Source organism: Poeciliopsis prolifica, unplaced genomic scaffold (genome assembly GCF_027474105.1).
Source record: "Poeciliopsis prolifica strain line A6 unplaced genomic scaffold, Auburn_PproV2 SCAFFOLD086, whole genome shotgun sequence".
NCBI classification, from domain to species: Eukaryota; Metazoa; Chordata; class Actinopteri; order Cyprinodontiformes; family Poeciliidae; genus Poeciliopsis; species Poeciliopsis prolifica.
Window position 1 is genome coordinate 865,762 of NW_026562461.1, and position 19,336 is coordinate 885,097.

Here is a 19,336-nt window from a genome sequence, read left to right on the forward strand (position 1 = left end):
TTTGAGGGGTTTGTTGTACCAATCTTCACTGCTGTTGTTGTTTTTGAGAACGTAGTTTCGACAGATTCAGTTGTTGCTCTCTGGGTGGATGGTGTAGGTCCTTCAGTAGTGGTTGTCTGAAGAGATGGCTTTGATGATACGGTTGTAGTTTCACTTCTTCTGCTTGTTCCCTCTAGCACTGAAGTCGTGGTTTCAACAATTGCAGTGGTGGAGAGTGTTAGTTGACCAGAGGTTGTTTCAACAGGCTTTCTTGTACCAACATTTGTTATTGAACCTTTGGTTGTAGATGCTTCAGAAGCTTTTGTTGTAATTTCTCCAGTGGTTCTGGGAGGTGTTGTTGTGGTTTTGGTAACAGCAGAGGGCTTAGATGTAACAAGGGTTGCTTCTTGGCTTGTTGACATGATTCCTGGTACTCCAGTTGTGGATTCGACAACTTTCTGTTATGTAGCCAGTCACTGGGCCTGTTGTGCCAACCTTTGAGGGGTTTGTTGTTCCAATCTTCACTGCTGTTGTTGTTTTTGAGAAGGTAGTTTCGACAGATTCAGTTCTTGCTCTCTGGGTGGATGGTGTAGGTCCTTCAGTAGTGGTTGTCTGAAGAGATGGCATTGATGATACGGTTGTAGTTTCACTTCCTCTGCTTGTTCCCTCTAGCACTGAAGTCGTGGTTTCAACAATTGCAGTGGTGGAGAGTGTTAATTGACCAGAGGTTGTTTCAACAGGCTTTCTTGTACCAACATTTGTTGTTGAACCTTTGGTTGTAGATGCTTCCGAAGCTTTTGTTGTAATTTCTCCAGTGGTTCTGGGAGGTGTTGTTGTGGTTTTGGTAACAGCAGAGGGCTTAGATGTAACAAGGGTTGTTTCTTGGCTTGTTGACATGATTCCTGGTACTCCAGTTGTGGATTCGACAACTTCTGTTATGTAGCCAGTCACTGGGCCTGTTGTGCCAACCTTTGAGGGGTTTGTTGTTCCAATCTTCACTGCTGTTGTTGTTTTTGAGAATGTAGTTTTGACAGATTCAGTTCTTGCTCTCTGGGTGGATGGTGTAGGTCCTTCAGTAGTGGTTGTCTGAAGAGATGGCATTGATGATACGGTTGTAGTTTCACTTCCTCTGCTTGTTCCCTCTAGCACTGAAGTCGTGGTTTCAACAATTGCAGTGGTGGAGAGTGTTAATTGACCAGAGGTTGTTTCAACAGGCTTTCTTGTACCAACATTTGTTATGGAACCTTTGGTTGTAGATGCTTCAGAAGCTTTTGTCGTAATTTCTCCAGTGGTTCTAGGAGGTGTTGTGGTTTTGGTAACAGCAGAGGGCTTAGATGTAACAAGGGTTGTTTCTTGGCTTGTTGACATGATTCCTGGTACTCCAGTTGTGGATTCGACAACTTCTGTAACAGAGCCAGTCACTGGGCCTGTTGTGCCAACCTTTGAGGGGTTTGTTGTTCCAATCTTCACTGCTGTTGTTGTTTTTGAGAACGTAGTTTCGACAGATTCAGTTGTTGCTCTCTGGGTGGATGGTGTAGGTCCTTCAGTAGTGGTTGTCTGAAGAGATGGCTTTGATGATACGGTTGTAGTTTCACTTCCTCTGCTTGTTCCCTCTAGCACTGAAGTCGTGGTTTCAACAATTGCAGTGGTGGAGAGTGTTAATTGATCAGAGGTTGTTTCAACAGGCTTTCTTGTACCAAAATTTGTTATGGAACCTTTGGTTGTAGATGGCTTAGATGTAACAAGTGTTGTTTCTTGCCGTGCTGTTATTATTGTTGTTGCGATATATGTTATTTGTGGAGTTGTTTTATCCTTTAGTTTTGTTGTTGTTCCTTCTGTTCTTGATGTAATATTTATTGTTGACGTAGAGCTTGGCACTTCAGAAAAAACACCAATATGAAACATTTATGGCAATCTTGTCAAAGACAAACAATATCATAGCGTTTTCGAGTAATTATAGTAAGTCTCAAACCTGTGCTAAATTTAAATGGAGTTGTTGTGGGCCCAGCGGTTGTTGTATTCATGCATATATACATGCTTCTAGATATAGTTCCATTCGCGCCACATTCAGCTTTAATGCAGTTTCCCAGACCATCCGAAGTGTTGTATATTGTGGCACCGTAGTTGTAAATTTGTCCATTAATTGTGCATGTACATGCTGTTGATAGATATTACATTGTTAATTTAAACAAAATAATTTCAGTATTAAGATATACTAGTTATCCTCATTACTGTAAATTACAACATATACTCACAATCAACATTGTAGATGCATATTATCCCAGATAATGTACAGGAGCTTTGAAAAATAGAAAATTGTTAATCCCAATATTTTTTATTAACTGCCTAAAAACAAAATGTTTCCTTATGTATTTTAATTTTCAAAATTTCTCTACAAATTTTGAAATTATTTGTATCTGATACAAATAACTGTTGGACATATAATTGCAATATGTAACTTTTTCTATAAAATACAGTTTTTTACATTTTTGTTAAATCTGTCACTACATGGTATGATAGAGATGAAAAAGAATCACGGTCCTGCACTTCCTCCATTAGAACTATTGCAATATGCAGAATTGCACCACAACCTTTCAGAGCCAGGAGGAAGGTATTCGGACATTCAAACTCTATGTAGTAATGTTGACACAATTCCTGGTACTCCAGTTGTGGATTTAACAACTTCTGTCAATCAACTAATGGCAGAGAAACATCTTACGGTCACAGGAAAATTGCTTGTGAGTTGTTCATAGGCCATCATTGCTGTAGAGCCTCTCATTCATGACAGGTTCTACTCTTGGGATAATGTTATTGCCTAAGCTGTGAACACACAAGCATGATTGACAGTACAAAGAACATCTGTCCTTCCTTTCTCTTATCCATCTGTCTAGCTATTATGCATCCATCCAACTATCCATCCATCCATTCAACTATACGTCCATCTAATCATCCATCCATCCATCCAACTATCCATCCATCCATTCAACTATACGTCCATCTAATCATCCATCCATCCATCCAACTATCCATCCATCCATTCTTCCATCCATCCAACTATCCATCCATCCATCCATCCATCCATCCAACTATCCATCCATCCATTCAACTATACGTCCATCTAATCATCCATCCATCCATCCAACTATCCATCCATCCATTCTTCCATCCATCCAACTATCCATCCATCCATCCAACTATCCATCCATCCATACATCCAACTATCCATCCATCCATCCATCCATCCATTCTTCCATCCATCCAACTATCCATCCATCCATCCATCCATCCATCCATCCATCCAACTATCCATCCATCCATACATCCAACTATCCATCCATCCATCCAACTATCCATCCATCCATCCATTCTTCCATCCATCCATCCGTCCATCCATCCAACTATCCATCCATCCATCCATCCAACTATCCATCCATCCAACTATCCATCCATCCATCCATCTATCCATCCATCCAACTATTCATCCATCCATCCATCCATTCAACTTATCCATCCATCCATTCAACTATACATCCATCCATTCTTCCATCCATCCAACTATCCATCCATCCATCCATCCATCCATTCAACTATCCATCCATCCATTCAACTATACATCCATCTAATCATCCATCCATCCATCTAACTATCCATCCATCCATTCTTCCATCCATCCAACTATCCATCCATCCATCCATCCATCCAACTATCCATCCATCCATCCATCCTTCCATCCATTCACCCATCCATCCATTCAACTATACATCCATCTAATCATCCATCCATCCATCCATCCATCCATCCATCCATCCATCCATCCATTCATCCATCCATCCAACTATCCATCCATCCATCCATCTTCTGCTTATCTGGACTCAGGTTGTGGGGACAGCAGCCCAAGTAGGGAAGCCCAGACTAAGGCTGGGTTACTGTTATTAAATAAGACTAAGAACTTCCTTCTGGCTGTTATTGGGTGTTTCTGAATGTGCGATTTATTTCTCAATAATTACTTGGAGAAGGCAGAGGAACTAATTTTTTTTCTGTCAAACTGTCACATAAAGTATGACAAATATGTAAAAAATAAATAAGTAAATAAATGCTTTTTTATAGACGTTGCATAGCTTTTTTGCCTTAGGTTTTATCAGAGGCAAAAAAAATAAAAAATCCAAACAACAAATGTTAGGTTCAGCAGATAAGATAATTCAAGAAGGAGTTGTCCAAGTAATGACAAAAATAAATGCTAAATTATAGTTGGGGCGAACAACAAATTCTTAACTAAGATTCATACTATTGTGTGAAGCCCCAAATGGAATATAGCCCAAAATAAAGACCACACAACCCCACAACATCTTGTTATACAATGGATGTCTGAATCAGATAGTACACGCATCATCACCAATTTATTAGTGTTTGCTGGACCAGTTATGCTAATACGATGATCAAAGTTATATGAGACATACCAAGTGTAACAGCTGTTGGATGGAACCTTCTCGCCTGTGCTATAATGAATGCCTTTGTCATCATAGCATCCACACTGGTCCCAATTCACACATTTCATTGTGTCTTCATCAAAGAAAGGCTTGGTGTGAGAACACTGTGGATAGCAACCTATGTAATACAAGAATATATATGTTAATTAATGGGGAATGAAATGTCCATTAAAGGAGTAAAGTGAGGATTTGACTTTTCCATCATGATGTTTTTACGACTCAGTGAAAACATAACATGCCTCCTGTAATGCAAGTCACTTTACTAAATAAGACTAAGAACTTATCAGCTTCAGTAGCTTCCTTGCATCTTAATTTTTCACTCTTAATGATTTAATTACTGTACATAATGTTGTAGAAAAATTAGGTTGTTGTATGAACATTATTTCGTAACAGTAATCCAACTTTCTTTAACTTACCTTCAAAATACTTTGTTTTATTTGAAATACTGTAAAATAAAATGTGATGTAAATAAATTGCATAAAGTCATTTAACTAGCATGCTGAACAAATGTTTACCTTCCAGGTGAGTGATGAGTTTGGTACAGCTTCCTGAGGGATTCCTACATGTCTTCATGCAGTCAGCTCCACAAGGCTTGTAATGCCATTCGCAGCCACCAGGGGAGTTATAGTAATCACAGAAAATAGCTAGTAGACAAAATATGGACATTTTATATAATTTTGTGATACAAAATGAAGTTTCAGTTCAAGGAAACTCCCTGTTACACTGACTAAAGGCTTGCTTCATTCAAATTGGAATAATTTCATTGGTACTTCAAAAGTCAGTTATATTGAAATATGCATTTTATTTGATTTAAATGTGATTTGTTTGCATGCATTTTGAGATTACCAAAGCTTTTAACTGGTGCTTTGTAAAGCTGAATTAATTTGCAATGAAACAAAATCCAATTTCTGATTTTGTTACATAATCGAATAGTTCCATCACCATGACAGCAGTTCTGGTGGTCAAACTTACGGCACAACTTTGGAGTTCTCCAGCTGATGCAGGCTCCAGCTGTGCTGCAAGCTTTGGCATAGGCAGCCACAGCGGTGCAGAAACACTCACAGTCACCTCCAGTGTCACAAGCACAGGAGTCTCTCACACAGGAGTCATAGTATGGGCCAGGATCGACCTTAAACACAAAGCAGTTACATCAAACATGGTGTCTTTCTCATTCTAATTATACTCATAAGCTGTACTGTTATATATTTTGAAAAAAGTTCAAAAGAGGCCAATAAATTGAAGATTCTGTTGAGAAACTACAAATAATCTCCCATCAAGTTTTTGTTTAAAACATTCTAAAATAAAGTTTGTTAGGTTAAACCTGACTGAGTGAAACTTCACCTAACAGTGCTTGGTCATTTTTTTTTTCTAAAACAGAATGTTTTAGATAGATAAATAAATAGTAGTTGGATGACCAAGCAAAGAAAGAGGCAATCTGTGCATGTAGTGATAAAGATGAAGAGAAGAAAAAAAACTGTAATCTCCCAAGGAGTGGAGCATTTGCAGTTTTTAATGTATGTAAATATGGACCCGTTTAAGTGCAGCTGTGCTGTGTTCAGGTTACTTTTGCATGACAGCTGTGGAAGGTGGCGCTGGTTATGATGCTGCACTGCTTCTGAGACCAGGCTGCCCGGTAGCGGTTGGAGGCACAGGGATCACTGAGAAGCTGGGCGTTAGAGCAACTAGATGACACTTTCCAGCTGTTCCCAAACTCTAAAACATCTGCCACAGTCTCTTGAGAGCGTGTGGTAAAATCATTTTTACTGTTGCCATCGTAGTTCCCACATAGGCCACACACTTCACCCTGGCATAGTGAAAAAAACAGAGCAGTCACAAATCTGATATGATTTGATCTTATCATCAACATGTACATTACCAACTTAGTAAAAATATTCAGCATTGATCAGAGTTGGTCTAAATATGAAATGAAATGATACAAGGATTTGTGTTCATGTTTTTGATAGTGTGTTATTTTATCCGGTCAGCTCACGGTCGTCTAAAATAAAACCTAAAGAACCGAGATGAGATTTAGTTATCACAACACACACACACTTGATGCGTTACCTGGAACTCTGGACTGAGAGAAATAAAAAGGCTTGTCTTCTGGTCCCACATGACAACCAGCCCTGATTGGACTGTCACCACCAGATAAATACCCATTTTTTGAACAGAAGCAGGGAGAACATTGATGTTTCCTTTTATCACCTGGAAACTGTCATCCTTTAGATGGAATTCATTATCCTGTACACATCAAGATTACAAAGCAAAGAAAAACCACAAAGAATGTTAAACACTGCATAGACTCTATGTGAAACTTTCTATTTCTCCTTGTAAATATTTTGATCCACATGTCAAAGATTGACAACTCCCTGCACACTAATACATAACATGCTAAAAACTTCACAATTAAACTCTAGGTTTTGATGAAAGATTAGGACTAATCTAAGATGAGGCAGTGTCATGCTGTCAGAATCTCAACTCTTTGTCCAGCAGTTGGATGATATTAATAACTAGATCACATGTGTTGAAGGAATGAGTGGTGTGTTTACCTCCAGGAAGATCTTAATGGTCTTGGAGCAGGTTGTCCCAGTGGTTCCACATGGAACATTCTCAGTGATAATACTGAAGCTTCCGTTTCCCTGACCAGGGCTGCAATAATCCTGAGTGACAACACACAGTGATAGTGATAGGATTTCCTTTTTGTTCCCTTCTTATCATTAAAAAAGGTCAATTACTGATATAGCTGATAGTTTTCTCCACTAATAGGTTCCAGAATTCACTTCTATTGCTAAAGAAAGATTGATTTCAACTCCTTAAATATGTGTAAAAGTTTACTGTCCAAGGGCGTTAATTAGTTATCGGGCCAGTGTGCATTTGTACATCAACGTACCTCACATTTAAAGATTTTAATTCTGACAAATAAACAATGCTGATTTGTCCAGTAGCCTCGTTACCTGTAGGAGTGTGTATTCACATTCTCCGCTGAAGTCAAACCTTTTATCATCAAACGTAATATAATGGCCATCTCCATAGATCCCACAAACTGCACTGCAAACATTGCTGGTACAAGTGAATGTTCGTCCGCTGCATGAGCTGTGGTGACATACAAACATCAGAAATAAATCAAAGATATCTGATATCTATGGATATTTGATCATAAGTCAGATGTGGAAGGGATACTCTCCCTGGAAGGGAGAGTATTGGCTCTCCCAGAGTTAATATCTGTGCTATAGTTTTTAAGGTCAAAGGTCATAAAAGGCTCATAAATACCAAGTGTTACAGTCCACTGTGAGAGTCTGTCCTGGCTGGTAGACGTGTCCATTGTGGACACATGGACAGCTTGTCTCATTGATGCAGCCTCCTGCTCCGTCTGACAGCAGGCCTTCTGGGCACACACATCCAGATGTACAGCCTGTACTGATCTGCTCCCGGCAAGAGTGAAGCGACGTTAGGCTGAACAAGGCATGTGGATTTACATCAAAATGCTTTTTTAACTGAAATACTTTGTTGTTCTTACACAAGGCATGTCCACCGTGCTGCAGCTCCTCTGACACTCAGACCCAGTGGTGCCAGGCTGAGCAGTGGAGCAAGAAAAATAAATCATGGGGGGAACACATGATGTGGAGGCTGAAGATGAAATGGAGTGCAGATTATGTTAGAACTATATAGTATGGACAAAGACATCCTCTGCTGAAGAATGAAATATTGCACTACTTACAAACTTCATTATAGGCTGTAATTAGGTGTTAATTGCATAAACACCACAGTGTACAATTACCCTCTGATAGATAGATGAGACGTGTAGGAACCTACTTTGTAGTCTGGCTCCTCCAGGGCAGCTAAGGGCCCCATGTCTGCAGACACTGGACGAGACAAACAGAATCAATTTGAATCATGTGAGGCATGTGGGGATCTAGTGATCTGATTCCAAATAAAAGCTTTGGCAAGGCATTTTTTACAAGCTGACTGCATTAAACTTCATGTTTTTGCTGAACAGAAGAAAATGGAGCGCCAACTTTAAAAAAAATGTTCATTTGTTACATGTAGTTAAATTAAGTTTGTTAAATTTAATTTATTTCTGTTTGCTTAACATGACAACTTAGTAAACTTAATCTACTTAGACTTAAAGGACTTTGACAGGTATTGGGGCAACATTAGGGTATTTGCTTACAATTTATCTTTAAAGTAAATGTTCTTTGATGATAAAACAGTACATATTTATGTGGATATGAAAATCCCCAATGAGCATCTGTGAGTCGTTACCATGTTACTCCATCTTTGATGATGGCCTGTCCGGCAGGAATAAAGGTGTCCTTATCGTAGCAGGGGCAGCTCGCACTGGACACACACTGTCCCCCTTCATTCATGTAGGTTCCCTCTGTGCAGCCGCAGCCGTCAACCGAGGCGAAGCTGACCTGGCAGGAGTAATCAGCTTGGCTGAGGGAACGACACGTCCGACCACAGGAGGTCATGTTGTACTCATAAACTGTTTCTGATGGACACGATTCGCTAAATTTTCCTGTTGAATAAATTTGAAAAAGTTTGTCAAACACTCCGATCTACCCAGCAGATCGGAGTGTTTCCGAACAGTGAAAAAATGTTGACTAATTTTTGCCCACCGCAGATGGTTTCCCTCCAGCCGCTGATGTGGACTCCCGCCGCTGAGCAGGCGTAGACATATGAGGAGACCGCAGCACACATGCAGTCCTCGCTTTTTTCACAGTTACAGCCATCGTACATGCAGTTCTGCTCAAACATAAAGCAGAAATGTAGAAGGTCATGACAGTAGAAGAGTTTTATACGCGCTCAGTGCTTCACGTTTGCAAACCCACGTCTTTGTATGAGCTGGGACTGACAACAGAGTGGCAAGGGGCAAACACTCCCAGCGGATCAGTCAGTTTGGAACACCAGTACTGTGCATAGCTCTCTGAAACACACAGATATAAAAAGAAGTCATACTAAAAGGTGTATCTTGAAAGAGTACTGTTTCTCTATTGAACGGCACTCAGGCTGATGTCACGTCACACATAGACATGTTTCTGAGATTTTGGGACTAAGGCTCATGCTCAAGCTGCTGCTGATGGGACCAATGTGAAAACGAGATTTTGTCCAGAAAAAACTTTCTACTGATTAATTTGGTATTGTATTTTGACATCATGTTTCATCTGTGTATCTTTGTTTTAGTTTGTTTAATCTACACTTTGTGATTTTGATCTTTGAATGGTGACATGCATAAAATTACTTACAGACTTTGCTTAATTGCTAGATTCGTTCCCTATTCCCCTGTTCCCCTAGTCACTGCTGGCAAACTCTCTGAATTTAGGTTGTTTTTAAAAACATTCAACATAACATTGTGTACAGGAGATCATCTGTACCTCTGCTAATGTCCTGGCTGCAAGGATCTCCAAATCGTGGCACGATGTCAGGACAGCTGACTCTGGTCTTCCATGTGTTGACAAATGCTGCAGCAGTTCCCTCCACAAGTCCACTAATCACCCGGAAGTCGTCACTCATTATGTTGTTGAAGTTCCCACATAACCCTGCGGAGCATTGTGGGACAGAGGTGAGCTGTTGGAAACCTGGAAGCTGCATGTTCACATCCAGTTAAACACATGGAGATGTACCAGAGGTGGCTCCTTTGAGCGACACATCAGCTGAAACGAAGACTTGCATCACAGGAGAGAGCTGGACCATCACTTGGATTCCCAAACAGGAGGATGGCCAAAAGCTGCAAGAATCAGCTGCAGAGATCAGAACACATACTACTCAGTGAGCTGTCAGTATTGAAGCAACATGGCCTAAAAGTTTCATTTCATCAACTTATCACAATTCATTAACATTTCCATGGTGTGTTGTGGTGATAAACTGTCTTCTAACAGCCTATGGGTTTCTGTCTCAGTCTTTCTCTGGTGTTCTGTCTGAGTTCTCTGATTTTCCTCCATTTTCTTTCATTAATTACCTTCAAAAACTGATCATAGATATCATATGTTTTAGTCCGTGCTGCTGCACATTGAATGTCAGCTTAAAAAGGCTGCAGCCCTACAACCCTTAGCAGAATAAACTACTACATGCAGCTGTACATGGACATCATGTGTGGATATGTTAGACAGACAGTAAAAATAATATTCACTTACATGTAAACAATGGAAGCTGAGAAAGAATATTGTTGACATAGACTTGCCCAGATGCTTGAATTTTGATGACCTGGTGTTTAGTGGAAAGACATTTTAGATTATGTTAAACATGCACTAATTAGTATTCTGAATAAAATCCTAAATATTTATAGTCTTTCAAAACAAGTGTGCCATAATATAAAAGTCCAAAATTAATCAAGAGAATTATCAGTTAAAATAATTCACATTGCTAGATGTACCACTTTCAGAAGAGATTCTGTCTCCCTGTCATTTGACAGCTGATATAAATATATATTGAATGTTAGATTCAGCTTTTGTTTTCTATTAGTTTTCTCCAAAATCTGCGGTCTTAATATTGATATATATTAATATTATATCAATATTAGGTTTGATATAATGTATTTTAACTTTAAAGTTACAATGTTAGAACCAGTTCTTATGAGCTCTATCCCAGGTTTGAGTAGATGCTTGTGGGCACAATCCAGTGATCTGAAAGTCTTTGCATTGTGCCTACATGTTATGAAAAACAGCAGAAACATAACCCAGGGAGTTAATGTGTCGGTGTCTGGAGCTTACCAGGGCATTACTGCCCAGGGCCAGAGTAACGGCTCTGAGACACGTCCTGCTGTCTGTCAGACCACATTTGACCAGGTCCACCAACACAGTGTACAGGGAGCCATCACTCTGCTGCAACACAGTGACACAAAACTTGTCAGCACAAATAGCAATCCCAGTTCGAACATACCCATATTGGCGTGAGTACTGACTGGTTACCAGTATCAAGATATAGTGAGTTTAAAAGGTTATTGTTTCTGACTGCAAATAGCACAGAGGGCAACACACAGTGCTGTCCACTGTTGCTTAGCTGGCTGAATGATGCTCTCTGTATTTTCTTCCAGTTATAGAAAAAAACTGTTAGACACCAGGATCTTTGAAGCCTTATGGGAATGCGGGGTGGCAGAGGCGCTGGTGTCTCTTGGGAGACTTAAAGGACTTGAACCCAGGACCTTATTGCTGCAAGGCAACAACATGCTGGTCCTCTGGGCACCCCAATTACTCACATTAAGTTTTAAAACTGTAGTTGAGACAACATAAGTTGTTTGTTATCCTTTATTTGTTTTCTATGTATCTTTTGGTGAACCAGCATGCCTTGATACTGTTGTTATACTTGTGTAGTTAAGCACTAAATAAGTTCATTGCAAAACAAATGTAAGCATTGTCTCAGTATACAGAGGTATGAAGGTCTTTACTTTAGCCAGAACGTAGGAGCAGTCTCCATGGAAGGTGTAGATTTTCCCATCAAAGGTGGTGACATGAGCCCCTCCCTCCACTGAGCAGGTTCCTGAGCAGTTCTCCTCCGTGCAGGTCCAGTGGCCTCTCTCACAGACACTGTTAAATTCACACGCAAAGCTTAGTTGACTTGAGAGGTGTTAGTGTCAAATATACTGATTTTGTTGTGGTTATCTATGAAAGCCTGGCTTTCATTCTGATAATCCACTTCCGCAGGTTTAGCTGTTTTTCGACAAAATAAATATCTAGCAATTTAAATAGCTATCTGTTTATTAGCTAACTAAACTTTCAGGGCCAGTGAAATATTTTGTTTGGAAAATAAATATTTCATTTTACTTTAAAAGTTAAACGTTTTGTTTGGCAAATAGATACTCAATATGGAAACAAATATTTCAATTTAAGCTCTGAAAGCTACATGCTTTTTTAACAGACCTTGACAACATCAGCATGAAAGCATAAAATGCATTTTAAATTGAATAATAATTCAAACCATGTCCCTGTCACATGTGGAACATTTGACTGGATTTCTCCGATTTTCTTTCCATATATGGACCTGATAGAGTGACGCATGTTCCCTCCTTACCAGGATCTACAGTTGAATGAGTAGGACTCTCCTGACTGGTAGATCTGGTTGCCATGGAGACATGGGCACTGATCAGCTGTGACACATCCTGTGTTACCAATGTCATCAAACACCATTCCTGAAGGCAAGAGAGATGATAATTAATATGCCTGAACAGTGAATAAGTCAGCCTGGATGCTTGCATTAGAACATGAGTGTGTGTTTACCTGCAGGGCAGCTGCAGCCATCGTGGCAGTGGCTGTCACAGGTCTGACTGGCCTGTGGGTTGGAGCAGGAGTCCTGGCATGGCCGGCTACATTCCAGAAACTCCATGTTGTATGGGCATCGCTTGTCTGTGAAGACAGTTTGTTTCCTTTTGTGGTATCAACTCCAGGAAGCTAATCTTTAAACTAAATAGCAATGAAGGACTCTAATCCTCAGGCTGCGTGTGTGGAGCTTACAGCAGAAGGTTTCGTTCCTCCAAGGCTGGGGGTTTCCTCCTGCATGAACGCACTGTCTGGAGAACTCTGAGATGGTTTTGCACAAGATGGACTCTGTGTTCTCTTCTGAACTACACATATCTGCCATGCACGCCTTGGTAAACGATTCCACATCCAGGAGGTTCTGGCAGCTGCTGAATGGATCTTTAGTGAAGGTTTCCTCACAAAGCAGCTGGGGGTAAAAATTACAAAGACTTTCAGTCTGTGGTCAACTCAGTTCATAGAGGATTCTGGTCAATTAGGGCTGAATGTAAATTATTTTATTCATTCAACAGCAGAATTGGAAACTCCAAATCAGACACTAATTTCAATGTCACAGCCCATGGAGACATGGGCACTTATCATTACCTTATCCCCACAGCTCCGGGTCGGAATGAGGTCGGGTTCCACACACGTCTCAGTGGGCCCGTTTACCTTGTAAGTCTCAGCCAAGTCCACCACAGACAGCACAGCCCCTACAGTCAGTCACACAGAAACCATCCTGTCACAATCCAGCAACTAATCTCACATCAGATGTGACTGTAGAATATTTAGCAAAGACAAACTTAGTATGTATCAATAAGTAAATGAATTCAACAAAGTAAGGAAAAACATACATAGATATAATTTCCATGTCTTTCTGAAACTGAGATAAACAGAAAGATTTCTTAAATAACTGACTGAATGAACAACAGAAGGTTTACAGCATTTTCTCAGCACAATCTTTTATAAAGCACAAAGACACATTGAAGCACATTAATTTACAGACAAATTAAATTTCATCAAAAATGAACTCAGAGCTGCAGAAAACATGAACATTTTCCCCAGAAACTTCAGTCCACAGCCAAGAAAAGCTCAAAGTTGTTTCTTTTGAAATCTGGTGCTGTGTTCTCAATCCTAAAGTCTGAAATTGGGAAAAGTACAGAGTTTCTCAGCACATAGAAGCTAAATCAATTGCAGTATTATTTTAAGTGACCTTACCATCTTTCATAAAATCATTAGCTATCCCATCAAAGTTTCCACACAGTCCACAGGTCTGGTTGTAATATTTGCGATCCAGCTCCATCTGTAAAGATACGACACATAAAGAAATGAAGTCATGTGTGATGTGTGAGCACTAACATGTTCATGGATGAATATATCAGTTTACTGTCAACAGTCTTCCTAGCAAAGGTTTACTATATAATGCAGATATTTAGTTTCATAACAACTAAGGGCAGAGCTATAAATGATCCAACATAATTACATTTAGTACAAAAAGTGAAGAAATCCATTTGTTCTGAATTTGTTTTTATTTCTTGAAACTATAACTTTACACCACTGAAAAGCCTGTCACTTTGACCTTAAATATAGAGAAAATCAGTTTGTGAGTTTAGGTCTGGATCATTTACGTGGTTTGCTCTCATGAAGTAATTTCCTCTCAGGCAGTGCTTGAAGGTAAGTCCATCTCTCCATTCATAGGGAGTAAACTCTGTCCTCAGACATGTCCTCCACATGCCTGGGATTATCAGAGACTACCTCTGAAATCTGGGAACATAGAGGACGGACAGGGCGACCTGGAGTCCTCACCTCCAGTCTGATAAAATGAATCACTGCTAGAAAACACATTTTCCTTCCAAATGTGGGACAAGCTTTCAAAGCAGTAATCGCCCAAACACAAGTTTTCTTACTTTTTGTGTAACATGTAGTCACATAAAGGAATGAACTGTTTTGTTTTTACATCTGAGACATTGTGTGAATTGTAAAAGATTGAATAACGTTTGCTTGGAAAAACTTCATGATGTGCTCAGTCTGTTTGTGTCCTTCATACATCTAGAGAGTCATCCAGGTTCCAAATAGCCTTGATCCCAAGACTGGCTTCAACAAAGATGCTGGATGTGGTCCTTTTGATTGTCACTCCGAAGGCAACGAGTGGCAGAGACACCCTGCAGCAAACACACATGATCCAGGATGAGCCACAGAGCAAAGGCTAAAGGCTGAGGAAACATTCTGAGGCAAAATTATTCAACATTAGACATAAACAACAAGTCAGTCAGCAAACATGTTCAGTGAACTCTTCTACTTTGACTTCAAGATCTTTTAATTGAAAAGAAATAATAAGAAAGACAAGAAAAGAAAAGAATGTTTTACCTTGTAAACTTAAAACCATTAATCAAATTAACAACAGTAATGCCATAGGTAGATCAGAGAGGTTGGTATGAGGTGTTTGTGAGCAGTGAGGCTGTAGGACAGAAGCAAATACAGAGACGATGTGCAAAGAGCTGGCTTCGAGAAAAAGAAATCAGGATTTCATGTCAGCTCAAAGTCAACTCAGTTCACTATTTGCTTAAACCAGAGGTGTCCAAACTGTGCTGTGGGACAAAATCACCAAGTTGAAACCATTCAGGGGCCATATTTTTTCCAGTTCAAAATCAAAAATCATTTTATTGTAAATATTTCATTTTGGGGATACAAACATGAAGTCGTTGGAATTTTCTCAGGCGTTTTTCTTAAATAAAAAGAAAGGAGTTCAGGTTTTTGGTCGAAGTTTGATGATTCAGTGCTCAGAGTGTTGAATAAAAATGAGCTTGCTGTTTGTGGCCTGAATTTATTGATATTAAAATTAAAACTAGTGTATTGTACCAAACATTTTCCATTCAAGAAAAGAAAACACCCCTGGCTTAAAACTAAACCTTACACTTGGATTTGAAAAGCTAAGCTGTTTAATAACTTTGACACAAGTTTATGATTAAACTCTTAATATAATGTATCAAACATTGAGAACGATGAACAGCAATGAATGTAAATATGCAGTTGTAACTTAACCGTAGCTGTCACTATTCCTGCAGAGACTCAGTCTGTGGCAAACACGACATGAACCAGAGACAAAATATGGACTGAACTCACATCTGGCCGTTGAATATGACGGAGCTGTTGGAGAGCTCCACCACTGAGCCATCCAGCTTCATGGTGATGCTGCTGATGGTGGCGGTGCTGGCGATCAGGTCCCGCTTCATCTGGATGCTGAAACTCTCATAGCTTCCCCCGCAGTGGGAGACCAAAACGTGGTTACAGGTGGAGGCCAACTGGAAGAAATGCCCATCGAAGGTCTTGAAGTGATAGTTTCCCCAAGTTGTGCAGACGTGGTCCAGGTGAGACATGTTGGCTGTGGAATGACAATGTTAGAAAGAAAAAAATGAGCAAGTTGGTAAATACTGATAACAGTAGTTGAACCCCAAAATGTTGGTCTTTGGATGTTTACCTGAAGTCAGATCCAGTGTTTGAAGAGGAGGGACGATTGTTACTGTGGTGAAAACAAGAAATTATAACTGACTAGTTGAAGATATTATTATATATGTTGAATATCAGATATTTATGCTTCATCATCAAAGCTCAGTAAATTAAATTGGGGCCAAATCAGTTTGACAAGACTTTCATTTCCATTTTTCAGTTTAAAATATTTTTTCTTTCTATAAAAAGGAAAATATTTTCCTTTTAATATTTTCCTTTTTATTGAAAGGAAAATAAAAAGTACATTTAATACTCACATGTATTAAAAATTATTAAATGTATTAAAAGTAGAAGAACATTCTGAGGATAAAACATTTACTTCATACACCCAAAGCATTTTTAACTGGCTGAGAATGTTTTACCTCCTAAACTTGAAAACATAAATCAAGTAGAATTACTTGAACTTTTAGTGAAGCTGTTAGTGAAATATGTTACCAGTCTGAGACAGAGAGCCGACCAGCAGAGTCAGGAAGACGAGCCATGACATCGACTGCAGCCGTTTGGAGCCCATGTCGGTCCTATGGGTTGACTCAATGACAGAACCCAATGGGAGAACAAGTCCTTTTATAATATTCCAGCTAAGGTGGAGCTGGACGCACACAAGATTACAAACTGTTTACTCAGGAAGCATGTTTCTGCTCCCAGCTCCTTCTACACGCTGGGTAACATCTGAGTAACAGCTGCTGATCTTTACCTTTGATAACATTTTTTTTTTTTAAAGTTCAAAAACCATAACTGATGCTGACTGGGCCTGTTTCTGTTTGTTTTGTTACCAAATTAAAATTCACTGTGTCTAATGGTGAAATTAATGTATGTGACCTGACATCAATTTATTTTCCTCATGAGGAACGAAGGAATAAATAGGATACACAATATTTCAGCAGTAATATCGATATTGTCCGATATCGGGGTCCATGTTGTCTGTGGTGGATCTGCTGACATGGACATGGTGCACCTCTCCTCCTGCTTGCATCATTAATCCATGTTCAACCATTGTAAGGGAACAACGACTCCTTCTGTTTTGAACCTATTCCTTGATTCAGAAACTATTTTGGGATTCATGCTTTCATCAGTGTTTGCTCTGCTCCATTGCTTGTTCTCTCTGTGCATTTGATGGTCCTCTCTGGGTACTCTAGCTTCCAATCTAAAGACCTTCTGTGTTGTCTTAACCCCTAACCCCTAACCTCTTCAGGGTGAACACTGACTCTTACCCAATGACCACTGGAACCCTGCAGGGATAACCAGGTATAGATAATAGTTTAAGTTCTTTGCTAGAATTTCCCAGACACTGTATCATGGTCTACAGTTGTCATGTTGGAAACTGAACTCAACTTGGCCTATGGGAGCCTGCGTCAGTGAGTGACTCAGCTCCCTCAGTGCAGGATACTCATCCTGTGGTGCACATTTAATCACCTGGCCCTGTATCAATATGTGATATTTGACTTATACTGTTTCTAACATTTTGACTACTCTCTTTTAATGCAACAGTCTGCATGACAGAGTTGTACTTAGCTCTAGAAGTTCTTATTTAAGAGTAATTATTTTTTGAATATGTTTTCCAGCTGATTTAATAAAGCACATCAGGTGCATGCAATGCGTCAGTGGCTGTTTTGTTCCATTAGAAAGGTTCTGTAGTCCTATCTGCATCATCAGTCTTGAATAAACCACATCAAGAGTTAAGCTGTCAGGTCACATCCTTTTCTCTCCTTTGGGGTTTTATATAAATGATATCAATGTAGCATTGACTTTAATGTTTTACAGCTGTACCGCATAACTTACCATCTCCACACAGCAGTGTAATTCTTCTGCTGAGGGAAAATCTCCAACATTAACTAATCTTTGAGACGAGCAGTTAGCAGATGGCTTTGGACTGTTTTAGAGCCTCTAAATCTCTTCATTTCAATAAATATTAATAATATAGGCACTTTATGATGGGATTTTTCTCTATCTTTTTCTTTCTGAGACGTAGATCACAAAACTTTTCCTACCATGCCAGGCTGGATTAAATCTGGATTGTAAACATCCTTGTTTAACAGAGTTTTCATGGATCCCATTTCTCTCCACCCTTTAGTTTATGAAAGATCTGACCTGGGGATGTTTGCTGTGTGGTACCGCCTTGCCCAAAGGTACTGTGTTCTGTTCAGCTCCACGTTGTGTTTGGTTTCTTAGCAGTGCCCTGCTGTTTCTTTGAGAGCTTTATCTCTAAAGTCTTGGGCAAATACCGAGGGTTAGGAGATCAACTGAGAGCAGGATGTGGCTGGAGCCACTGAGTAAAGACGCAGCAGGCGTCCGGGAAATACTTGACTGATGGGATTCAGCTTGATGTCAAGAACTTCCTCAAACCAAGCTGGAAGAATTGGACACAGAAACAGATACCTGCAAAAAAAATCTCATGCTTTGGACAGTTGGCACTTAAACAGCATTCCCTTTACTAAAAGAAACTTGTTGAAGACAAACTTTTCAAACCACAAAAATACACTGCTTCTCACTACTTCTATGCTGTTTCAAAGATTATAAAGCTGAACTTTCAAGATTTGACTGAAAATTAGACATTGGTGCATTTTTGACTTATTTCACTGAGATACTATATACTGAAAACGCATTTGATTTGGTTGAAGAGAAAAGCTGTAAAGCAACTAGTGTGGAAGGACAAATTCAGGAAACAATAAAAGCAATAAAAAAGAAAATATAGATGTAGAAGTAGTAGCGAATGAAGAGATCACTCTAATTGGACAATAAACCACAAGAGAATAAAGTAACAAGTGGAACACAGTTCTGTGGATATAAGAGAAACTACAAACAATTACGATGAAAAGGTACAAATTCAAATTGAATCAATGCAATCATTGAACATGAACGGTGATAAATATGAAAAAGTTCTTTTAAAGTATAAAATACAAAGTAAATTTTAAATCCTATACGTAAATTTTTTTCTCTCTGCTGAATGCATTTAACAAAATTTAATAACATTGGTATTCTCTGTAAATGATGCTACAGGTTTAGATCTATGTTACAATTAAGCCATTTCTAGGGGCCCCTGAATGTCATGAGGGCCCTACCAGTAGCTACTGAGTTTTCTTTGCCTTGATATCTCAGTCTTACAATTCTAGATCTCAGAAATGCTAACATCAAAAA

General features: G+C 39.4%; 1 protein-coding gene across 1 annotated transcript; it reads right to left on the bottom strand.

Moving 5' to 3' along the window:
- Nucleotides 1–363: 363 nt before the first annotated feature.
- On the bottom strand, nucleotides 364–16,706 carry LOC129353201 (mucin-2). The gene is made up of 30 exons (XM_055022441.1): nucleotides 16,637–16,706; nucleotides 16,173–16,214; nucleotides 15,818–16,076; nucleotides 14,742–14,856; nucleotides 13,913–13,997; nucleotides 13,301–13,407; nucleotides 12,914–13,124; nucleotides 12,680–12,805; nucleotides 12,474–12,591; nucleotides 11,851–11,989; nucleotides 11,177–11,287; nucleotides 10,601–10,670; nucleotides 10,091–10,207; nucleotides 9,842–10,006; nucleotides 9,299–9,393; nucleotides 9,086–9,212; nucleotides 8,730–8,985; nucleotides 8,280–8,329; nucleotides 7,984–8,093; nucleotides 7,737–7,888; nucleotides 7,421–7,559; nucleotides 7,016–7,126; nucleotides 6,531–6,707; nucleotides 6,031–6,270; nucleotides 5,439–5,595; nucleotides 4,982–5,110; nucleotides 4,437–4,584; nucleotides 2,235–2,278; nucleotides 1,952–2,137; nucleotides 364–1,856 (listed from the first exon to the last, which is right to left on the bottom strand). The coding sequence occupies exons 1-30, from the start codon at nucleotides 16,686–16,688 to the stop codon at nucleotides 364–366; spliced, it is 5,331 nt and encodes a 1,776-aa protein (XP_054878416.1). The 5' UTR covers nucleotides 16,689–16,706.
- Nucleotides 16,707–19,336: the final 2,630 nt, after the last annotated feature.